This window comes from Astyanax mexicanus, chromosome 24 (genome assembly GCF_023375975.1).
Source record: "Astyanax mexicanus isolate ESR-SI-001 chromosome 24, AstMex3_surface, whole genome shotgun sequence".
In the NCBI taxonomy this organism is placed as follows: domain Eukaryota; kingdom Metazoa; phylum Chordata; class Actinopteri; order Characiformes; family Acestrorhamphidae; genus Astyanax; species Astyanax mexicanus.
In genome coordinates, this window is record NC_064431.1 from 6,484,464 (window position 1) to 6,510,176 (window position 25,713).

Here is a 25,713-nt window from a genome sequence, read left to right on the forward strand (position 1 = left end):
TATATATATATATATATATATATATATCAAGTTATAATAGGAAACCAGTGCAGTGCAAGCAGTCTTACAGTGTCTTTCTTGCTTACTGTAAAGTCTGCAGTATGTAAATTATAGCACCTTTTTAGAAACCCAAGGATGCTTTATAATCATCTTTTTCACACAACCATTTGCACTCAGTTCTAATCCACACACACACACACACATATCAGTGAGAAGAAGCAGCCAATCACGAACAGCATACTCTCAACCGGAAAGCACCGTCTACCTGGAGGAGTGCCAATTCATATCTGGGCACACAGCCGTACATGCAGAGGCATGCCCCCATACAGATTTCTTTAGTTTTTGCCTTTTTTTTAATACAGTCATCCCTGCTACAGTCTCTGTAGTTCCAAACTCGCACTCTTTTGTTTCCATCTATGGACAGATCCCGGTCTGGAACTACAATCCCCAACATGCACCTGACAACATCACATGTTTGGACTCAGCCAATCGCAGCTCACTAATCTCAAATAATGAAAAAAAAAAAGTTCTTATTAATACAATTTCAGAAATCAATTTTTGGTGGAGTATTACACTTATTATCACCATTATACACCAGGTATATTAGAAATGAATATTAGAATATACTAGAATTGATGTTAAATATATGTGATCTATTTACATTAGAGTACAAATATGCTTCTTGTTCCTGCCTTTTGTAAATAGCACACTTCTAGTATACTTCATTGGGTATAACAATATTATATTTTATTGGTATATTTTAATATACTATACTACAGTTTTTAGTGTGTTACAAATTTACTTTGAACTTTTTTTTATTTGACATTTAAATGTGTTATTTAACACTGTATCCTATAATTTACTTATATTTATATTTTTCCTCATTATAATTACAAACCATTGAAATACATTTTAACTGTCATATTAATGTATTACCTTATACATATATATATATATATATATATATATATATATATATATATACAATGTATCATGTAACTTTTTAGAAAGTAAATTAAATTGCTACATTGGTAAATAAAAAAATATATATACAGATATATATACTATATATACATATATATATATATATATACATATATATATATATATATATATATATATATATATATATATATATATATATATATATATATATATGTATATATAGTATATATATCTGTATATATATTTTTTTATTTACCAATGTAGCAATTTAATTTACTTTCTAAAAAGTTACATGATACATTGTACTTTAAGTGAACTACTGTAACTGTTGTTTTTAACACACTTTGCTAAACATGTACAATATTATAGTATATTTGCAAGTATTTTAGAATTTATTGAATTACATCTGTGCTTGAGTAACACAGTTTGAGCCTCTTGTTAGCAGAGCTAGCCTTTGATGTTGTGTGGGTGGTACATGCAGGTTTCATATCTCAGACTGAAAGCCCCTCAATGGAGACTCGAGTCAAGCGGTGGAACAGCGGCTGAGGACTGACTTTGATGTTGGAGTGAGTAGCAGGCGAGAGGAAGGAAGGAATCCCTGGGGAAGTGAACAGGGGGCTGCATTGTGCCCCTCTCCGATTGCCTGGTCCGTACTCACAGTCGAAGCAATGCCCCCTGGGATTTCAAAACCACTATATGGTAACAATATTAGGAAATCCCTCCGGCGTGGAGCAAAGTGATAATTAGAGTCTTAGCGGTGCTACAGGTGATGCAGGCCCCCCCACAGACTAATCCTCCATCGATTTGGGTCGTCTCTCCGGGAATGGTCCTGTCAGATACAGGGCTAAGTTGATGAGCTGAGTGTCTCTACGGGTTCCGCCCTTTGGGCTGCAATTGATTAGTTAGGTGGTTAAGCTATCAGTGTTCCTTAAGGATCCTATTAGCGTTGGAACATGGTCGGCTAAATATACAGTACCAGTTAGGAGTTTGGACACTGGCTAAAACTGCATCGAAAATTTAATGATGAAACTGGCTCTCATCAGGACTACCCCAAGAAAGGAAGAACAAGAGTTCCTCTGTTGCACAAAGAAACCGCAAGTTAACAACACTTAACTAATGCTTCACAGTATTAGTATTTTAGATTGTTTAACACTTTTCAGTTACTACATGATTCCTTATGTGTTCCCTTATAGTCTGCAAAGTAGAAAAAGTATAAATAAATACACTGAATTAGAATAAGAGTGTCCAACATTTTGACTGTTTTTTTCTGCATATACAGCTCTGGAAAAAAAAGGAGACCACTTAAAAAATTATGAGTTTCTTTGATTTAACCAAATTGAAAACCTCTGGAATATAATCAAAAGGAAGATGGATGAGCACAAGCCATCAAACCAAGCTGAACTGATTAAAATCACCAGCACCAGGAGTAAAGGCGTAAAGTTATCCAAAAGCAGTGTGTAAGACTGGTGGAGGAGAACATGATGCCAAGATGCATGAAACCTGTGATTTAAAAAAACAAGGTTATTCCACCAAATATTGATTTCTGAACTCTTAAAACTTTATGAATATGAACTGGTTTTCTTTGCATTATTTGAGGTCTAAAAACTCTGTATTTTTTTTGTTTGTTTTTCAGCCTTTTCTCATTTTCTGCAAATAAACAAATGCTCTAAATGACAATATTTTTATTTGTAATTTGGGAAACATCTTGTTCGTAGTTTATAGAATAATAAAACAATGTTCATTTTGCTCAAACATAAACCTATACATAGCAAAATCAGAGAAACAGATTCAGAAACTAAAGTGGTCTCTTCATTTTTTTTCCAGAGCTGTATGTATTATTGCATTAGAACTGTTTGTGTCCCTTGTATCACCACAAGGCCTTCATACTTGAAACCAACCATTGTCAGATTCCAACACAAATTGTCAAATTGTCTGTTTCTATCTTTATCAATTCTTTCAGTTCAGTGATGATAGTCCTCTCTAAATCTAAGTCTGGTCAACTGGGTAAAACACTTTTTTGGAGTGAGTTGTTAAAGCATCTCTACACCTAGCAGTAACCGATTTCTACACTACACTACCCAAAATTAGCCTCTAAAAGCCTTTTTTATAGGGCAAAAGAAGCATTTTAACGTCATCTTGTGTCAAGACCCAGTGTCTAATCAGTAGGGGTGTGATGAGGTCTCGTGGTGCCCCTTTTAGTGCAGCGCCCCTATGCGTCACATAGGCTGCATACCCCCTTTTTAAGTTGTATGTCTGGCTGCATTTTGGCTCCAGTGGAAACAATAAACGGTAACAGAGTGACCAACAAGACACAAACCATATATAAACACTGTAAGTAAATCCTACACGTGACTGTTTCATAGGCAGCTGTACTAATCCCTTAGCTCTGTGCTGTATTTAAAAAAAAGTTCTGTCTCTGTTTACACTTCAAGCATAGTCTTAATATGACTGGTTATGGTTATGCATAGTTAAATTACAAGAGATTTAGGAGAAAAAGCACAAACCATAGTCTTAATGTGACTGGTTATGGTTTGCACTTATTGTTTTCTCTATATAGGACCTAGAAAAGTTGTATTTTTATTCTTATTTCTATTTCTTATAAAATCAATGTGTGAGAGAAACCAGTCTGTTAAGTTTGTGTTATATGATTTTGTCAAATAAAATTTTTTGATGTTTTCTTTAAAATTGTATTTTTGAATCTCGTCTCGTCTCGTTCTCCTGAACCCAGTATCGTGTCTCGTCTCATCTTGTGATATTAGTGTCTCGTCACACCCCTACTAATCAGTGTCTAATCACACCCTTAATCATTTATATTTCTGCATACATATCTGAGACATGGCTAAAGCATAATTTCTGAGTTTTGCCGCAACCCAAGGTGCGTTATAAATGTCAAATAATTGGTTCTGCTCCAGTTGAGATGTTTCGAATGTGTTTATTTGTATTTATTGGTTCACGTAATTGAGTTTCATTTGTATTCAGATCGGCTCAGTCTCAAACTTTCATTGAAAACGTGAGCACATTTCATTCATGGCTGGCGGGGAAGGCTTGATGGTGCTATAAAACAGCTGGTAATTACTGCAGTGTGGAGGGGAGAGCTTTATAAAATGAGGTGCTCTTGCAGTTTTTTTTTGTTTTAATTTTCTTATTTTCTAGTGAAGAATGAAAATGAAAAATGCTGGTTGGCTCGCTGGTTTGGGTCAAATGGTTCACTCAGCAGCAATGGTGTTCTTATAAAGAGCTCGTAACTTTGTTTATATGGGACATTCCAGGATTTTGGTACATTTCCTGTCCCACCACTTAAATTTCAAATGTACATATCCAAAATATCTAAATGACTATTTTTTTGTGAACAATGTACTTGTTATAAGACAAACTGTAAAATATGGTGGAAAAATAAGCTCCTTAGATATTATTCAAAAGACCGAATACCTTTGGACCACCACAAAAAATGGCCGTTTTCTCTTGTCCCACACATTGGGTGACCAACGCTTTTGGCAAATTTAACAATTAAAAGAAGCTCTAAATAAATGACTTCCTCTTGTATATTGTTGATATGCATCTCCTTTACTTATGAAAACAAATTCTTTGGTCTACATTGTTTTGCATGTTACAGTTTTTATGCTATTAAGTTGTGTCCCACAACATGCGCTCAACCCTGTTACCATAAGGAATTTTACCTGCAGAGAAAGAGTTAAAAATATTTGTCTACTGGAACAAAGGAAGTGACATCACAAGGATATTTTCTGCCAACATGGCAAGACCAAGAGTAAGTGCTCTAACAATTTTCAAGTTTTTTTTTTTCCAAATATGTTTGTCCAAGTTGTGTGTGTTACTCAGTGAACTCAACCCTGTTACTCATATTGTAAGACTAATAATGAGTAGAGTAAATTTTTTCTTTATATACTTATATAACCATGTTTGTCCTTGATCTTGTTTACATAGCTACATTTTACAGTTAGCATCTGTTCCTAGGGTAAACCACAACTTAGAGCCTAGCCTAGATTTGCAACCCTGTTACTGTAAGTTACCAAATATATTGCATAATCTAATTTAAAAAACTGCTTTGATACCTGAGCTTGACGAATCAAACTTTTTGATAGTCTATTACCTGTATTAAATAAATATATGACCAAAAATGATCAAATTGAAGATCAAATTTTCAGAAGTGACCACCCCTGAAATGTACCAAAATCCTGGAATGTCCCCTATATGTATGCGTGTTTGTGTTTTTTTTTCTTGGTGGGATTTCGCACCATGTCACAAAAAGTAAGAGCCATTTCCAAGGCATTACCATTAAACATGGCTCGCATGTTTCTCTGGAGCAGAAAACACTTGTTAACAAAGTAATGGGCTGCAACATTTGCATGATTGCTCAATCACGAGTTTTGCTCTATGGAGAATTGCTATGGAGCAACATGAATTGGCGGTGCATCACCAATATAATGAGAATTAAAGCAGACACTCCGACAGGCAAACTAATATAAAACATCAGTCGCTAAAATGAATCTCGCCGCTACCCAAAACCGAACGTGCCATTAACCCCACTGTAATTGAGTTGTGATAATCTACACTATTGGTGAACAAATTGAACTGATACGTCTCGCAGCTCTGCGTTCTCCCCCCCGACCTTTCCGTCAGAAGCCCGAGTCGGACCTTCGTTTCCAGCTCGGGAGGCAGGACGGAATATTAATACGAAAAAGCAGCGGAGGTAGCGTCCCTCCCCCTCCCTCCCTCTACCGTTCCTCTTCCGCCGCCCAGACCCCGTCCTCCTCCAGCTGTCTCCATCAGCGTCTCCCCTCTGGGGGGCGTGGAGGCAGCAGCCAGCAGCAGCCAGTTTGCTCCAGCAGCCAATCAGAGTGGCGCGTCATCATTGGGGGGGATCTCGGGCCCTGCAGAAGCAGCTGCTGCTAGCTGACAGCTGAGGAATCTGAACGCTCCCCAAACAAATGTTCCGTTCACATCACGCGCTCGGGCCCAAATCCCACTCCAATTCCAAACCCAGGCTCGGGGAATTGGGGAGACATGCGCGGCGCGGTATTGCCGCTCGGCCTGATCTTTGCTAGCTATGTGCTATGAGTTATCTTCCACTCAGAATTCGCCGGCATATGATATACATTCTGACTCTGATTTTTATTGTTGTGTCAGTCAAGAAAAGAATGAAAGAATGAAAAAAAACAAAAAAAAACAGGCAAGCTTAGTTTTGCTAGACCACCACGGGATGGCTGCACAGAATTGCTATGAGAGCATTTTAACAATATGGAAAAAGGAAAAAGAATAAAAAGTTGTTTTTTGTAAAATAAATACTTGCTTCCAGAGTCTTAAGTTGTAGACCATATATTTATATATAATATATAATTTTTATATTTACTAGTGTTTAGATATAGATAGATATAGATAGATAGATGAATATGAAAGATATGCAGGGGTTGGACAATGAAATTGAAACACCTGGTTTTAGACCACAATAATTTATTGTGGTGACGGACAGTTCTGGTGGAAACGGGAGAGTTGAGGTGCACATTGAATTCTGCCGTGATTTGATCAGCCATGGTTTTATGTTTTTGGGATACAATCGGGGTTAGCACCCGAACATCCCTTTCAGACAGCTTCCTCTTACAGCATCCACAGTTAATCCTGTTGGATGTGGTTCGTCCTTCTTGGTGGTATGCTGACATAACCCTGGATACCGTGGCTCTTGATGCATCACAAAGACTTGCTGTCTTGGTCACAGATGCGCCAGCAAGACGTGCACCAACAATTTGTCCTCTTTTGAACTCTAATAAGTCACCCATAATGTTGTGTGCATTGCGATATTTTAAGCAGAACTGTACTCTCCCCTGATATTAAACTTTAACACTCTGCTCTTACTGGTGCAATGTACAATTAATGAAGATTGGCTGCTCCAATTTAGTCATGAAACCTCCCACACTAAAATGACAAGTGTTTCAGTTTCATTGTTCAACCCCTGTATATCTTCACACTGTTTTTTTTTGTTTAATATCATTTTAAAGTATTATGGCTCTTTTCTTAATGAAAAGTCGTTTACAAGAAGCTATCAAATTGCTTCAAACTTCAGCTCCCTATCACCAAGGAATTAGGAATGCATAGTAATACATTATAATCGCCTTTGAAAAGGTACTATGCCCTAAATTTGGCTAACATCTAGCAGTGAGCTAGCTGAACTTTTCCACTCTTCTGCTAAAATAACAGACTGGCTTTCTGGAATCGTATTTTTTTTGTCAGTCAGTAGGCAAAATTGCCTCTTAAAGATTTAAAAAGGCATTCCAGCAATAGTGATTTGAAATTTGTCAAAGAAGGACATGATATTTTCAGTTATATAACACCTTCTAGTCATTTCCTGTGTCCATACATTGCAACTGCCCAACACAGAAGATTAGAATTATCATTATGTCAGGAATATTTACTCAAAGGCTCCAATCCTGAATATGCTAGTGATTAGCAGCAGCCTCAGTCAACATTCATTCTTTTTCATCTTTTCTCCGTGTTTGTTATTGTTCTGTTTGCTCAGCCAGCGCTTCCAATCTGATCTGATGAGCAGAGCCCAAGCCTCCAGATCAATACGCTCATTTCACTCAGCTGCTATCTTTAAATCCAAACCTGAGGCTGAGGTGGGAAAATACTGCAATCAGAGTGTCCAGATAAAGAAGAAGGCTGAAATGGAATTAGCTGGGGAAAAAAAAATCTATTAATTGTATTTAATTGTTTAAACATTAGGGATTTTCACAGGTGCTTACAGATTAAGGGTATATTCTTTTTACAACTAAAAGTCTGGACCAGAATCAGTACCACGGTTCACGTCTTTGTTACACTGTATAAGGTATATTTGATTCATATTTGAAATAAGGTATATTTGATATTTGTGCCAATGCATTTGAGGCCACTTTCAAAGTTCTTAATTTTTTTTCAGATTGACTGATCTTCATTTCTTAAAGTATGTTTTTCTTTATGTAGTTGAGTAATTCTTGCCATAATCTGGATTAGAACATTACTCAAATATTCACTATTCACTGTATACCTGCAACTCTACCTCTTCACTACTTTACTTTAACTGATGCTCTCAAACACTTTATTAAGAGACGAGAACTTCAAGTAATTAACTCTTGATGAGTTCATCAGCACAGCTGTTAACTGAAAGCATGAATTCCTGGTGACTCAACCTCATCAAGCTGACTGAGAAAATCCAGCCACGATATCTTGACATTGACATAATTTAACGAATCTGAAGTGAACTACAGCCATAATCCACATTGAATATCAAACAACCAGCTCTAAGAAAATCAATCTGTTATTAAAAACAGTAATTAATTCAGCTCGGAAATACAGTTACATCGCCGGTTAGCTGTTAGCTATTGCAGCTTATCCACTACGCTACATGTCAAATAATTAAAAAAAATAATAATTTGAAATAAAACTATTGTGTTTGTATATAAAGTGTTTCAAATAAACGACTTTGGAATGCATTTACATTAAATGCACTTGTGTTTACTCTTCAAAGGGCTGTGTGGTCTGTTTCAGCCTCATTATGTAACCTTTATCAGTAATAGTACTAATAAAACACTAACAGTATCGGCATTTGTATCGGTATCTGCAGTTTAATATCAGAAAAAAGTGGATTGTCCCATCACTAGTTAAGTGTAATGTTCAGAAAATGTTTTGCTATCCAAAAATTCTCAGCTGGTCGAGCAGCTTGTGGATTTGAATCCAGCTTGTTAGTGCTCTTCTTCACTAAGCTCTTCTTCTCCTTTTAAAATAACTGTATTTAACACTGACTGACTGAATGGAGGTTCACGGTGGGAGCAGATGGCACCGTGAGACTGCACGATTACCTGTGCATTAATAATGCAGACGCTGAGCCACTGAACCTCACCTCCAGGTTGACAGAGGTAGGATTTGGTGAGAGGAGGCAGACAGCATCCTGCTTCTGCGGGGGGGGGTCAAGCATTTGTTCTCTCATCATTTCCTCCAGAAGAGCTCTGACCCCTCGTGTCTTCTGAGACGAGCCGAAATGCCAGCTCAGCACGAGCTCTTCTTCTGCCGCTGCACTTTTCCATCTCGCTAAAAGATTAACAAACTGGCTTAGGCCCTCCAGTTCCTCTGATCTCCTCTCTCCATTACTAACAGAGCGAGAACAACGCCGCCTCTAACCCCCACATGTCCAATAGCGTAAGCCCCTGGCCTAGATAAATTATTACATATTAAACCCAGAAACCTTTTTTTAACTAGAAAGGATCAGAACAGCGCAGACTGTAAGCCCTGGACATAATTATATGGGCCATTAGTTGCATTAGATATTAGAATTGGGATTTCTGTACAAACGGAGCTGCGGGGAGGAGGCGGGGGAGGCTGATCTTTGAACAGCCATAGTATGAACTCAGCTAACAGAGAACGTTATACGAATGTTTTCAAAGAAAGAAAGGTTCCAGAAAAGTTAGCCTGTAAAATTACAGAAATACTGTTCCAGAAACATTCTAAAAAACATTTGACATGTTAATGGTTTAAATCACAATGTTATTAGAAAGAGAAGTGGCGTTGCAGTGACGTTACCTGAACGTTTAAAAGCGTTAAATAAAACTGTATTCTGAGAACATCCAGAAAACTTGACCGATTTAACATCCTAATATTTTTAATTGTAACGTTCAGAAAGGTTTTCATATTTACCTCAGCATTGATATTCTGATCAAGCATTTTCCTCAGCAGTGCTATTCTACTCATACATTTACCTCAGAAGTGTTATTCTAATCATATATTTACCTAAGCAGTGCTATCATACAATTACCAAAGCAGTGCTATTCTTATCTTGCATTTACCTCAGCAGTGCAATTCTAATCAAGCATTTACCTTAGCAGTGCCATTCTAATCATACATTTACCTCAGAAGAGCTTTTCTAATCACACATTTACCTCAGCAGTGCTATTCTACTCATACATTTACCTCAGCAGCGCCATGCTACTCACACATTTACCTCAGAAGTGCTATTCTACTCGTACATTTACCTCAGCAGTACCATTTTAAACTTGCATTTACCTCAGCAGTGCCATTCTACTCATGCATTTACCTCAGAAATGCTATTCTAATCATACATTTACCTCAGAAGTGCTATTTTACTCATACATTTACCTCAGAAGTGCTATTCTAATCATACATTTACCTCAGCAGCGCTATTCTACTCATACATTTACCTCAGCAGCGCTATTCCACTCATACATTTACCTCAGCAGTGCTATTCTAATCACACATTTACCATTCTATACAAAGGCAGATTTGATCACTGTAGGATTAGCCTGCCAAAGCAGCCAATTTACACCTGTAATTCAGGCCAGCAGAAAAGGGATGTGCCGGTTCTCTTACCTTCATTCCGTCTAATGTTGAGCTGGTTTATCTGCTCTGTGAACTCATTCTCCTCTATCGTCTCGGTTCTCGGCACGGACAGTGAGAAACGGCGCTTGAAGTTCTTCATTTTGTTCATTTCTTCAGGCCCAGAGTTCCTGAGGACGTGAGAGAAAGTCTTTCAGTTATTGTGTTCTCTGTTTCTGCACTTTATAACATTTAGCGTCAGGCTATAAGTCAACTTATGATGAGAAAGAAACTGATCATTTTTGGAGCAACTTAGTTTAGCCCACGTAGAGTAATTCTTAACTCTTAACATTATATTTTTGTTTAATAGCATCTCATTATGGTCAACAGTACATGTCGGGTTGAGCCTCAAAAACATTAGTAAATATGCTGCGACTGAATTTGATATAATACTGGGTAAATATTATACTGTGTTTAGTCTGTAGCTCCTCCATCTAAATGAGTAGCATTATTGTAGTATGTAGTGATTTACCATGCAGTGACTGTATTATAATATATTTGCAGTAGAAGAGGAATTACTGTAGCACATAGAGTATTATGACAATGCAGAAGGCACTGTTGTAGTTTGGAAAGTATTACTGTAGTACAGAGGCTGTTGTTGTAGTATAGAGGGGATTACAGTATTATAGAAATGATTACTCCAGTACAGATAGTGTTATTGTTGTAGTATACAGTGAATAACCATAGCACATAGCTATTTTAATCATACATTTGCTTCGGAAGTGCTATTCTAATCATATATATCCTTAGCAGTGCCATTCTAATCATACATTTACCTCAGAAGTGCTATTCTACTCATACATTTATCTCAGCTGTAGTATTCTACTCATACATTTACCTCAGAAGTGCTATTCTACCCATACATTTGCCTCATTAGTGCTATTCTACTCATACATTTACCTCAAAAATGCTATTCTAAGCATACATTTACATCAACAATGATATTCTAATTATACATTTACCTCAGAAGTGCTATCCTAATCATACAATTACCAAAGCAGTACTATTTTTATCTGTAGTATGTAGTGACTTACCATGCAGTGACTGTATTATAATATATTTGCAGTAGAAGAGGAATTACTGTAGCACATAGAGTATTATGACAATGCAGAAGGCATTGTTGTAGTTTGGAAAGTATTACTGTAGTACAGAGGCTGTTGTTGTAGTATAGAGGGGATTACAGTATTATAGAAATGATTACTCCAGTACAGATTGTTGTAGTTATTGTTGTAGTATACAGTGAATAACCATAGCACAGTGAGTATTCTTGTAGTACAGTTGTAGTATAGTGGGAATAATTGTTAAAAAAAGTCTATATTTCTCTTCCTGTCATCATTTAATGCTCTTATTGGAGAATGAAAAAATGAAATGTAATGTAAAGTGGGTTTTGATATCTACAGTCGTGAAAGAGTCGCTTCCAGTTGAAGGTCAAACCTCGACGAGGCCTGAGGTAGCATTAGTCATGATACACGGTGCGCTGTATATCTATAGATATGTGATAATACCGTGCTAAACAGGGGTCAGATAGATCATATACCTATGCTGCTGCTGCATGGAGGTGGGTATAAAATGGCATAGAATGAAAGAATCTTTTAGTTTTCCGCCTCTTCCTTCCTTCCATCGCTCTTCTCTCTTGGTCTCTCTTTTTCTCTTCTAAGTGGCATGTTGCTGAGCAGCAGCAGGGGCCGATTTGCCTGGTTGCTAGGGGTCTCCATACTGTCTGTTTAATTCTGAGCACGAGCCAAGCTGTCTGCTTAAGTAATTATTCTGAAATCAAACCGGGAAGCAGAGGCAATGCCCTTTATTGCCAATTAGTGTCACATAACTGCGGTAAAGTATGTGGCATAACTCTTGCTTCAAATTACTGCTCTTCCTCCAATTACTCCCTGAAAGGAATAAAACACAGCGGCGCAACATAATGCGCATCTATCTCTCCCCCCACAAACTCCCACATCCCCCCCTCCAAACTCACCCGACACTCTTTCTCTCTTTGTCAGTCTCTTTCTAAGCTTCAGCCTCTATCTTTCCCTGTCTCAACCAGAGGTATAAAACAGCTGCATCAATTTACAAGCCGTCATAAAAAAAAAAAAATAATAATAATAATAATAAAAAATCAGACAGAGAGACAGAAAAACGCCAGCGGTACGGCTAGCATTAGCAGTGACTTCCAGCCAGAGAGCTTTAAACCCCACATTTCCAGCCAGTTGAAAGCAATAACAGAGTGAAGCATGACAGCTACTCTGAAACAAGTCAGTAAAAAAAAAACAACAACAAAAAAAAAAAAACACTACACGTCAGGTTCTTCAGGTCCAGGCAATAACTGCAGATAGTACAAAATCCAGCGTACAAAATTTTGCAGTAAACTCTCAGGGCTTTTAAGCAAAATAAATTATTGCACTTTATTAATTAATTTATTCATATTCCCCTAAATCATCAGTGCATTTTATAATCTGTTGCTCCTTATGTATGAGTGCTACCAGTCAGGTATTAAAGAGCAGTAAAGTTACAAAGCTTCAGAGTTTCAGTTTAGTTCTCCAGAACCGAGGATGGAGCAGTGTTAGCATTATCCGCTAACCGCAGCGCTAACCGCTAGCTCTTTCATTGTTCAGAGGTGAGTATGTCAAACTGTAGCTTGATGTTTACCATGTTAAAATAAGCAATGTGGGACTGACCGCTCAGGGTTTCTCAGTGTGGAACTGTCGAGTGGCATTTACTAGCGCTAAGCGCGGCTAGCGCTGCTGTTAGCCATGCTTAAATATTGGAAAAAAAAACAAGAAAATAGACGTATTGATAGTGCACCTTATAATACTGTGCGCCTTATAGTCCGTAGAATACGGTAATGTAGTATAGGGGGGCCTTAGTATAAAACACATTAATGTAGTTTCAAAGTACTGCTGTAATGCAGGCAGTATTAATGCAGTATTAATGAGAGAGAACAGAAAAAAAAAACTGAAAAAAAAGTAGTATTACTTTATCCCTCCTGTTATGTTCCGGATCAATTTGACCTGTTTTAATGTTTAAAGATTTAGGAAAAATAGTTAAAAGTATTTTTTTCAGTATGAAACTTATGCTTAATTTCTGTAACAAACATATAATATGAAAATGATTCATCTCACATATTTGCAACTAAAACAAAATTGCAATGTTATGTTTTAATGCTATGGAAAACTATTGTTTTATATGTTGGTCTTTCAAAAGTAATAAAGTAGGAAAACATAAAAAAGTTTGAACTTGTTTTTTTTTATGAAAAACAAGTGAATTATTTCTTATTGGACCAGTACCTGTTAGAAGTAAGGAAAACCATTGCACTAAATATTGATTGAATTAATTGAATTATTAAATACTTAGTAATGGAGTAAATAAAAAAATATGTACACTGCTTATAAGGATTTTTTTGGGGTTTTACACATCTTTTGGATTTTTAAACATGCCATTGCTGTTCCTGACAAATAAACATAATAGGAGGGTGGGTTCAAAAACCAAATAATAATGGGTGGGTTCAGATAAAATGTGCTATCTTCCGAACCTGTGTATCAGATTCAGATGTAAATACTTGAAAAAAAAAAAGCTGAAATATTGCTATTGAGTAAACCTAAAGAGGGACTATGAAATAGAAGTATAAGCCTTTCTGTTCCAATACTTTTTTTTAACCCTTGTGTGGTGTTCGGGTCTGTGGGACCCGTTTTCATTTTTCATCAAATGATACTAAAAAAAATATTTTTCCAACTCAAACTCATTGGCATTGGCTCATTTTTTGTGAAAAACATATATCAAAACACATTTTCGATAAACACACACTGTACACCCCCCCCCCCCACACACATTTATATTACATACAGTATGTTTGGCCAAGAGCTAATAAACATTGCTTCATTTGTAAATTTGAAGCTAAACAAATTTTCTACTCATATCTTGAGTTAAATTCATTTTCTTTTACATTTTATTAAAAAAACTAATAAAAAAAGAGTAGCACTTTTTGAAAGAAATGTAACATAAGAAAGGTAAAGGGCAAATATTAACCATGTAAGCTGTTTATATTGCTCGCAATTTAGGTGAAGCGAGCATGTATAAAGCATTTTAATGTAAAATTGCTTAATTTTTCTAAATTAAATACAAGTAACAAAGTAAACGAGTAACAAATATATGAACACCACACAAGGGTTAAGGGGACTGTATCTATATGTATTATACAGTAGCTTCAATATCTCTGTGTAATCACATATTATGGATGAAATTCCTGAATCGATAGTCAGTCCAGCATGCCGTCCTTTCTAAATGAGGTTGATCCCTGATGAACTCTCTAATGAGTTCTCTTCACCAGATTATACACTGAAGTAATGATGTTTTTATATTTTCTTAATGAGCACCAACATAAGACATTAAATGAGAGCTTGAATATCAACACAGGTTTTCCATGAATCAAAAAGCAATTTGCTTATATAAGTGCTGGACCTACAGTCTACTATAGATTATAGCCTTCTTGTGTAAGAAAGCCTGACTGATAGTGTACTCCAGTACCTTAAGTCTGACAGCAATGAATGTCCCAGCCCACCCACAGGTCTCATCCCACTTGTCAGTGCACATGTGTCATTATGTGCGAACTCTACTGGGGCTACCTAAAGTCGTGGGAGTATTGAAAGCACGCTGAGTGAATCACAGGAGAGAGTCAGTATCTTTATATTTTATATTTCCAGCCTCTGACAGTCTGAGCCTGCTGGAACATGCTGGTCCTGCTGTCCAATATGACAAACGGCATATGTCGGATTACCCTGACACTAATAATGAAATGGGTTTAATAACATGACTATTACTTTCACATTTTTTACAGGTACTGCATTTTAACCTTAGTATTACCTGGAGTGACACATTTTAGACTGACCTCTAAACCTCTTAAAACCTTACAGAGCATGCATTTTACCTGCTAAAGAGAAGACTGAAGGGAGTAAACCCTAAAACAAACTCGATGCAAGCAAAGGATCTGCATCCAAATATTAAGTCTTATTCACTTTAAGGTACCACTTTAAAATAAGACTACATTTATGAGGAGTTTATAAATGGTTTACAGTTAGTTTATTAATGGTTACTAATTAGGTTGTAAAGGCCTTAAAATCATTAATAATCAGTTATAATACATACTGAGAAAGGGCAACAGTATAGAAGGCTGTGGGTTCACTATTTGATAAACAACAGGTCATTGTTGCCCTTCCTACGTATGTGTTATAACTGACTATTATTAATGATTTTTAAGGCATTTACAACCTAATTAGTAACCATAAATAAACTAATTGTAAAGCATTTATAAACCCTTTATAAAGGTAGCCACTTTAATCTATCGATCTGGTTATCTGTTCCAATACTACATTTCCTCATAAGAAAATTGCTGTTTTCTGCTACAATGTGCTAAAATTTTCTGAACCTGTGTATCAGATCCAGATAGTATGAATTCCTGGACACAGATATGCTCAGGGTCAGCACTAGCCATTTAAATATCCTAAGCACAAATGCTTTATACAAACCTAATTGACATTTTTCCTAAGTTTGACCTCCCATTAATCCAAAATGCCACAGTAATATCACTTAACACTTTAATACACCATTAATACAGGGTTAGTGTGGGTGCTTGAAATCCTGGAAAATGCTTGAATTTTAACGTTCTGTTTTCCAGGCCTGGAAAGTGCTGGAATTTTGGAGAAAGTGCTTGAAAATGCTTGAAATTGTAACTGTATTTACTTTACAAAAAAATATTTATCTGACTTAATACGTTTGCTTAAAGAAAAAACTGCAGAGCGTAATATAAAAAAAAAAGGCTTCGCTCGCGCCTCCACGTATGTGTGACAACAATTTCGGTTCTTTATCCTAATCAAAGAATAGTTGGCTCTCGAGAAGCCGGCTCTTTTTGCCCCCAGATGCAACATTTCTGTGTGTTTTTTTTTTATACAGACAGCAGGAGAGTTAGCTAGCTATGCTAAAAGCCAAGTTTTGGATTTATCTATAGCTAACGTTAAATAAAAATAGTAATAATCCGGGGTTACACGTACAATATACTATTAGGCTAAACCGAAGCCCGGACTGTTAACGTGGCGCCAGCATCCCCCAAAGAGCAGCTGTTTTCCCGGCGTCAGCCAGGGCCGGGGAACGAGCTGATCTCTGGCTGGATAGGTGATTAGACATTTAGAATCATAAAACTTTAAATTGTGTGAAATTGACACCAATAAATCCATAATTCCTGCTATTTACTTACTTTTTAAGCATTTTTTTCTTAGCATAGTCACTGTGAAGTGTGGAGAATAGTTTTGCTATATATATTGATTATCGCTGAATCGACATATCACCATTATCATTAATTTACCACAGCTGAAAGGTCCTGGAAAAACGTGAAAATGGGCCTTACAAGTGCTTGAAAAGTGCTTGATTTTTACCTTGTAAAAGGTGTATGAACCCTGATTAATTGTATTGAAAGGCTTCTTTATGGATTTAATGGTGTCATTTGATTTGACAGTGTGATTTGCTGTTTTTTTTAGGACTTCAAATCTGGTTTATGCAAAACCGAATAGACACTTTTTTCCTTGTTTTTTTGTTTGAGAAACCATGGTTGTACATGGTTGGTTGTCTTGAAAGATGTCTTGACAGATGTCTGGACAGATGTGCTTGGGAGGAAACTGAGGGAACTGAAGCCTACAAAGGGTTGGTACAAAGTTTGGCCACAATTTGAATGGATGTACCATTTTCCCTTGAACGCATTTGGCATTTGAAAATGTTACCGTAAAGAAATGCAAATGCCAAATTCTGGTAGATTTCCGGTAGACTCTCGGAAGTCCAAAATAGAGTGGCAATGTTGGTGCTGTCTGGCTAGAACTGTCCATGCGTGACAGATATCACATCCCAATTTATATATAGAATATGCCCAATAACATGACTACTTCTCATGTTTCATGTCTTATTTCATGTCTTTGTTCTCTGTACTTTTTCTTACATATACTGTATTTTACCCAAAGTCCAGAGTGACATCTCGCTAATGGCCATGGTCGAGACAGATGTGCTGCAGTCTGACGGAACTGCAGCCTTCGAAGGGTTAAAGTCGGTCCACAATTTGCGTGGCTGTTCCCTCTTCCCTTGGCATTTGCAATCGTCGCCGTGAAAGCCTCCACTTCTGGCAGATTCACGGTGTCTCGAAATAGAAGCGAGGCGCTCATCTCTATCCACCAATATGAGCGCCTCCAGGCTGGTTCGAGGCAACGGAGGCAAAGTGACTCAGCAAGCACCCTGCGTGCTGCGCCTTGAGGGAGATGACTTCTCAATGACAGGGGATCTATTAATAAGGCTGGTGGTGAGCGCGGTGGACTGGTGGCATATGGAGGATGACTGAGAGTGTGTTCACTAGAGTGGGATGCCTTGATTCAAGACAAACGGAGTGGCCGGGCTCCAGAGACCGAGCATTAACTGAATAAGATGTCGCAAAAGCCAGCGAATCCGAAAAACGAATCCAAGAATAACTTGTGCACGACATGTTTTTTTTTCACAGAGCATCTTCTTACGCCAGACCATGTGTCTTCTCAGAGTCGTCTAGGAAATCTGCATTTTGTTGCCAAGTACACTGTTGTTTGGAACAGAGGGCTGATTGAGCGGTGGTGAAATTGCGGTCTGTGTTAATGCTTAAGAATGAAAGGCTTTGTAAACAGAGGGACTGCTGAAGCCAAAGCGCATGCATTTCACTGGGTGATCAACCCCCCTGGAAACCTTGGCATGCATGTGATACAGTAGTAAAGCAATGCCACTTTTTGTATCTTGTGTTCATGTTACAAAAACAAGAGCTAGCACACTATCAATCTAAAATCAAAATCAAAATCAATCATTACAAAATGTGGGCTGTGGTGCTCAGTAGGCTGCAGTGGTACTTCTTAAGGACATGCAAAAATGCATGCAGTTATGTCTCAGGCAGATTAGCTCTGATTATACACTAGGGGTCCTATTTTAGCCATCTATAGGCGTGCCGTCAACTGTGCATCGCCCAAATTTGGATTTAGGGCGTGTCCCATTTCATGTCTTGGCCCTACCCCTTACCTTTACCCCCCTGTTTTGTGTCCCGATTTTTGTTAGGCTGGAGGGGTAGGTTAGGGGAAGGGATAGGGCTTATTAGCCCTTTAAACTGAACTTTTTTCAGTTGCACACTTTAAACGAAAGAGAATGAGAATCACTGGTAAGATGGCAAGACAAAGTGACAATTAGCACTATTTTACCAGATGTTAATGTGTAGTTTTAATGTTTCATGGTCAAATTCTTCATAACAAGCATAAAAAAAAAGATCGCTAGTAGTTTGTCTCAGTAGCTAGATCTGATTAAACACGAGGGGTCCTATTTTAGCCATCTAGGCTAAATAAAAGGTCTTTTTGGTAGTGTATTACCATTGCTAGACATTTCTCTACAATGCATTTACATGCACTCATCTTTGAGCCTAGACTAATTGTTTGTGGCTTAACGTCTGTTGGCCATGTTTAATTTTTTCATTCTTGCTCTTCAAACAGCAGAGAGCAGAGTCCAACACCACACTTAAGAAGCAGTTGTGTGATTTTTGTTTCTGTATTTCTGCAAATTCTCCCAAATTTGTGCATACTGCTCATAATCTATTCAACAGGTGACATTTACGTCTTGCCTAGATGGCATGAGCTGCAGCATTTAAGGCGAAACGGAAAAATAAAATAATTTAGCGAACGATTCAGAATCGATTCTCATTTTCAAAAAATATTTTTTTAGCGAGTGCAGCTACTGTACCGCAGAGCTTTTTAACTGTCGTGCCAATCTTTTTAACTGTGCTGCGTAGCTCAGCTACTGTCGCACGGAGCTTTTTAACTGTCCCGCGGAGCTCAGCTTGTCTCGCAGAGCTCACCTACTGTCCTGCGGAGCTCTTTAACTGTACCACAGAGCTCTTTAACTGACCTGCGGAGCTCTTTAACTGTTAAAGAGCTTCGCAGGACAGTAGCTGAGCTACGCAGGACAGCAGATGAACTCAGTTAAAATGCACCGCGCAACAGTAGCTGAGCTCCGCGGGACACTAGGTGAGTGTTGCGAGACAGCAGCAACAGGACAGGGAAAGTTTCTGCTCTTCTGCCTCTCCCTATTAGGCTACAGAGGGACATGTAATGTCATGTTACGGTGTTTGTTGTTGCGCCGCTAAAGTATGGAGGATGAAGAAAAAGAAATCCAACCTATTTGAAAGAATCAGAAAAAAATCTAATCGTGACCCCAAGAACCGATTCTGAATCGAATTGTGGGATTCCCAAAGATTCACAGCCCTAAAGGGTTACACTCAAAAAGAAGGGGTAGGGGTAAGTGGTAGGGCCAAGGGGTGAAATGGAATTGGGACTAAAAGAAGCATGTTGGACATCTAGGCCTTTGTCTCAGGCAGCCATTTTTTTAAAATAAATTTTTGCAAACTTTGCCTTACTTGTGGAAACTGCTTATCATTTTATAAACAGGTGTAATTTGAGTCTTGCTCCATGATCTATTCCTGCAGGTAAAAGACCTGAGTGACCAAGCTCTGATTCAGCACTTAACAGAGTGATATGGCATAGTATAGCCTACATAGCTGTGAGCCCCCAGTACTGTTATCAGCATAAAAAAAAAAAAAAGAATTGGCTTTTTTTTTTTCATTTTAACCAGTTGTCACTTTGTGCCCTATAAAACCAGCCTGTTAGCCAGCTGTAAGTGAAAGGGAAGCTGTAAATCAAAGCAGTATCTGAGCATTGGGTTGGCGTTTTCCTGAGGCTCAGCCTGGTGAACAGCGATGAGGAAGAGATGAAAAGAGAATCTGCTGAGTGCACCAGAACTCCACATCCATATTCAGCATCTGACTGTTCTTTCTCTCAGGGCCGATGTTTACGAGCACTGCTGAAGCAATAGAAGACACATTCAATTCAGAATCCTGCTTTATCTCTGCCTCTGCTCATCTTCAGCCCTTCTGTACTGTCCACAGAAGCCCCACACTCACATCTCCGATTGATTCGACTTCACTAGAGTGTTCTAGGTGGTTGATATGGCAATTAGAATGGAATTTCAGGTGGATGCTAAGGTGCTTTGGAGTTGTTTAGGTGTTTTTGTGGTTCCTAGAGTAGAGACTATGGTCCCTAAGGAGTTTTTTAAGATGTTAAGAAGTGGTTGCTATTAAATATGTGCTTGTGATATGTGATTATTGCTGTTGTATTTCTGGTGGGTGGTAAGATATTAAAGGTGGTTGCTAAGGTGTTGTTTGTTCCTGGGGTAGTTGCTATGGTCTCTATAGTGGTTTGTATTGTTTCAAGTTGCTAAGGCAGTGTTAAGTGGGTGCTATACTGTTTTAATGTATTTTCAGGTGTTAAGATTAAGTTTTTGGTGAATGTTTGGTATTGTTTGTATTTCTGGTGGGTGGTAAAGTGTCCAAGGTGGTTGCTCTGGTGTTGTGTGTGGGTGCTATAGCATTGCTAATATGGCTCTTTAGGTGGTTGATAAGATAATTAAAGTGGTTACTACAATAATTCTGGAGATCATAACACCAGCTTCACCAATTGTGTCAATAAGTGATAGCTATAATGTTGCTGAGGTGTTTCTTGGTTGTTGCTAGAGTGGTTACTAATATGTTTTATATGGTTGCTTGGTGCTTGCAATTGTTTTTGGTGGTTGTTAAGGTGTCCCTGCTTTGTTAATGTGTTTACTGGTGTGGTTGATGTGTTTTTTAAAATGGTTACTTTTATATTTCTGTTGGTTGCTAAGGTGTTGTTAAGTAGGTAAAGCCAGGGAGTAGTTTACTAGTGCTATTTATTATGGGTTGCTTTTGTATTTTTGGTGGTTGACAAGGTGTCTAAGTTGGTTGCTATGGTCCTTTAGGTAGGGGCAAAGATGTTTAAATTGGATGTTAATGTATCTGTGGGGGTTGTTTAGCTATAGTAAGGTATTAAGATGCTATATGTGGTTGCTAATATGATGTTACATGTGTGCTATTGAGCTGCTAATATCTTTTTGGTGGTTGCTGTGGTATTGCAGGTGGTTGGTAAGATATCTCAGTTGGTTGCTATGGTCCTTTAGGTAGAGGCAAAGATGTTCCAAATGGATGTGATTGTATCTGTGGAGGTTGTCAAGGTATAGTAAGATATCAAGATGCTATACGTGGTTGCTAAAGTGGTGATACATGTTTAATATGGTGTAGCTTAGTGCTTGTTGGTCGTTGCAATGGTATTTTTTGGTGGTTTACAAGGTGTCTCAGTTGGTTGCTATGGTCATTTAGGTACAGTAAGATATTTAGATGCAATATGTGGTTGCTAAAGTGGTGATACATGTTTGATATAGTGTAGCTTAGTGATTGTTGGTGGTTGCAATGGTATTTTTTGGTGGTTGGCAAGATGTCTCAGTGGGTTGCTATGGTCCTTTAGGTATAGTAAGATATTAGGTTATTAATGTGGTGTTACATGTGTGTTATAGTCATGCTAAGATTTTTTTTACTTTTTATTTTCTCTGTAAAGCTGCTTTGTGACAACTTTCTGTTGTAAAAAGAATATATAGAAATAAAATTGAATTAAAAAAAGTGTTTTTGGTGGTTGCAATGGTATTTCAGGTGGTTGGCAAGGTATCTTAGTTGGTTGCTATGTTCCTTAAGGTAGTGGCAAAGATGTTCCAAATGTATGCTAATGTATCTGTGGTGGTTGTCGAGGTATAGTAAGATATTAAGATGCTAAAAGTGGTTGCTTATGTGGTGTTACATGTGTGCTATAGTGCTGCTAATTGCTTTTTGGTGGTTGCTGTGGTATTTCAAGTGGTTGACAAGGTGTTGTTTGCTATGGTCATTTAGGTTTAGTAAGGTATTAAGATGCTATATGAGGTTGCTAATGTGGTGTTACATGTGTGCTATAGTGCTTTTTTTTGGTGGTTGCAATGGTATTCAAGGTGGTTGGCAAGGTGTCTCAGTTGGTTGCTATGGTATTTTAGATAGTGTCAAATAGATGCTAATTTATCTGTGATGGTTGTTATGGTATATGTGTTTTTTGGTGTTTGAAATGGTATTTCAGGTGGCTGTAGGTGGTGCAAATATTTATGAGGATTGCCAAAGCAACAGAAACACACTGTAGTCACTGTATCTCACTGTATCTCTTTACTCATCCTATAGTCTCCATTGGTTATGGCATTTGCTATCTCATTTTTGATGATTGCTAAGGAGCCTTTGGTGTTTGTATGGTATATCAGGTGGTATCTCTTCTTTACATTCAACTTCACTTCTTTTAATATGAATCCCGACACTTATTGAAATAGGACTCTATACTTATTGGTCTAAAAAGCTTATGCAGATGTCATGAAGCCTTATAAATGGTGTTATTTTTAACAGTGATTGCCACATTTTAGTGCAGTGTAAAATAATTCACCCCATCTGCCAATTCCATGCAAAGCAATACCCATTCTAGCTTTTGACAGAGCAACAATAATGCAGGTAATGAAAAGCTAAATTTAGCCTTCCACTGTTGGCATAGCACAAACATTGGTCTACGGTAATGAGGTACTGACCTATAAATGTGGCATCGGGGGGGAGAAAGTGAAGGCAGAGGAAGTCCACTGGGTCCAAACACAGCTGTGCTTCTTTCTTTTCTCCGGCACTAAAAGGGCCCCTGCTGCTGCCTACCTACTTCCATCTCCTCTGGCTAGTCGCTAGATCAAAGATCATATTAATGTGGCCAAAGATGCATAAAGACGTTGGGGACCGTTTAATCTCTAAGTGTGTTTGGCATCAAAAAGAAGCCTGAAAAAGAAGCAAGGACTGCGAGTTTTGACCTGGGGCCTCATTAATAAAACATCACACGCTTGGTTTTTTATCTTAACTTGAAAATATCCAGTTTAACTAATGATTATAATGTGGGAAAGTGACGGGAAAATATGTTCCGTTCCAGTGCGTCGCAATGCTTGTTGCTATCTTACACCCCGTCAACAGCCTTTTTTTCACGCCTTGCGCACATGTCGTTAACATAGCATTGGACTTTAGGAATACATTAGATAGATAGATAGATAGATAGATAGATAGATAGATAGATAGATAGATAGATAGATAGATAGATAGATACTTTATCTATCCCGAATCAAGCTGCAACAGCAAACATAAACCAATATTTGATGGAATAACCCTGGCTTTTAATCACAGTTTTCATGCATCTTAGGTGTATAAATAAAAAAAAACTGGTAGTGTTTAAAAAAGCTTTTTAAATGTTTTAAATTCGTTGTTTTTTTAATTAGGCCTCTGATTCAGTTGCGAAAGGTGAGAAAAAAAAAAAAAACAGTGGGTCAGTTTTATCGGCTCTGATTTCATTTTTTTTGTTTTCATCCTTTTTCCCTTTTGCTTTTTTCCTCCAAAGCAGCTTAATTGCTCCTTGCCAGGAACGCATTCCAAATCAGGATGCGCCCCATTTGTCTTGTTTACCGACTACAGATCTGGCTCAGCAAGGAGCAAAGAGCATACTGGGGCATTGTTCCTCCAGCCAAAGGGCCGGCATCCATGCAGGGCTCGTACACAGGCAGCGAAAAGAAGGGCAAAGACTTTCTGGCTACGGCAGACGCCAGAACCTCGCACCGACACAAAAAGCAGAAAGCAGCCCCACCAAAACTGAAGTCACACTAATGCTGGTTACTTCACAAGCTGTAGGCCCAACACGCCGTGGGACGAGGCCGCGTTGATTGCTAACATGACACGCCGCATGAAAAGGATTGGCGAAAAAAATAATGAGAGGATTCTGATCTCTCTGACAACACCCGCTGCCGTCGCCTCCACCCAAACACCAACCCCCCCCACACCCCCCCCGCCGGATCGCTGGCTCGCCGTCATCAAATGGCATCTGCTGTCCTTCTGCTGCCAGCCCAGCTTGGCCCAAGGCTACGGCAGGGAAAACCCACAGTTTGGCACCGGGAAGCCCTTGATGGTGCAACAGTGATGTCTCAAGCTGCTTTTCCACGCTATCGTCTCCGAGTCATTTGTGTCCCCCAACAGCCGCCCCCACTCGCTCTCTGTTCATCAAAGTTTCGGACGAATGCAGAGTGGAGATTTCAGATGGCTCTGCTCATTAAATTCTCCGCCGCAAGGCCAGCGAGTGAGCAGATTGCGTCTGATGTCTGTTTGACCCCCTCACTCCGGCGTGGTTGATAAACAGCTCTGCTGCCTCTCCGAAAAAAAAACCCAAAAAACATCCTCACACTTCCTCACCCGCACATGCAGGATCACCAACGGCACAAAGTGTCCATTGTTCGAAGGCGGGGAGCGGCTTACGAATCGATGAGAATTTGACCAAATTACTATCGTGTCATCAGGGTATCACAACCTGACTGCTCAAGCTGTTCAGGCGCTCTTTAGGACTCCTAATTACGCGAACCGTCGTTGCCACAAAAGGGCTTTTTCTCTTTCCAATGGTTCCATTTGGCCCAGCAAAAGCCACTGCTTGGGCATTGTTAATAGGTTTTTCCCCACAAGTGCTTTAAGGACAGATGTCCTCTGAAGCCCAGAGCTAGAAGTCCATTTGGCTAACAATTAGGAATGGGCACGACATTTGCCTCCACCGCTCACGGCTGTGCCCTCCAGCAGGGCGGCTCCACTGTCCTGCGGGGAATGTGTACACAGCGCTGTCGCGTGCCCCGATCCATTTCCTATTTATTTCTTTCATTGCTACTGCGAGATCCAGGGGCTCGGATAATTCAGTGCAGCAGTTGCTCAAGTGCTAGTTTTTGTCTGAGCCAGCCGGCATGCCGAGCCTAACGCCGACAGACCCCTGAAGTGAGCCAGTGTGATTCAGTGCGGTTGTTCTTCTCCTGCGCAAAGTGGTGCACAGTTTGGTGCAAAAGGTAGGGGAACCTCCCACACACGGTGAGTCGTGATAGCCATCCTGCTGAAGGTGAAACACAGAGAAGTGTGGAACTCACAATCAATCCGTCAGTGATCCGTCAGTGCGGATGCTGAGACAGAAAGTGTGCACCGTTATGGAACCCTATTTGTAGCCTTAGTTAGACTTTAAACATATTAACACAATATTTGTAGGACTTTTTCAAGTTCAAGTTTCATGTTCATTGAGGAAAAGGTCATATATACATATCATATATCATATCTACATTATAATATATACAGTCAGACAAAGCATTCATGGCATTCAGTCTACTAATTCTGGTCACTGTATCTCTCAACAAAGGTGCATGCATGTTAAGGTCTCATTGACTTGAGGTCTAATGATGAAACTGGCTCTCATCAGGATGGCCCCAAGGAAATCACCAGCCTCAGAAACCACAAATTAACTGCAGCCCAGATCACAAGAGCTCATATTTTGGTTTGTTTACCACTTAAGTTTTACTACATGATTTTTATGTGTTCTTTTATAGTCTGGATGACTTCAGTATTCATTTACAATG

At 38.6% G+C, this 25,713-nt stretch overlaps 1 protein-coding gene across 2 annotated transcripts in view; it reads right to left on the reverse strand.

Moving 5' to 3' along the window:
- cdk18 (cyclin dependent kinase 18) overlaps positions 1-25,713 on the reverse strand; it is a 548,438-nt gene that overhangs the window by 492,559 nt on the left and 30,166 nt on the right. For both annotated transcript variants that reach the window (XR_007429358.1, XM_022682308.2), the window contains exon 2: positions 10,315-10,451. Coding sequence is in view for 1 of the 2 variants with exons in the window: in XM_022682308.2 (XP_022538029.2) it covers positions 10,315-10,432 (118 nt within the window). In the remaining variant the exon portion in view is untranslated. The remainder of the gene's footprint in view (positions 1-10,314; positions 10,452-25,713) is intronic.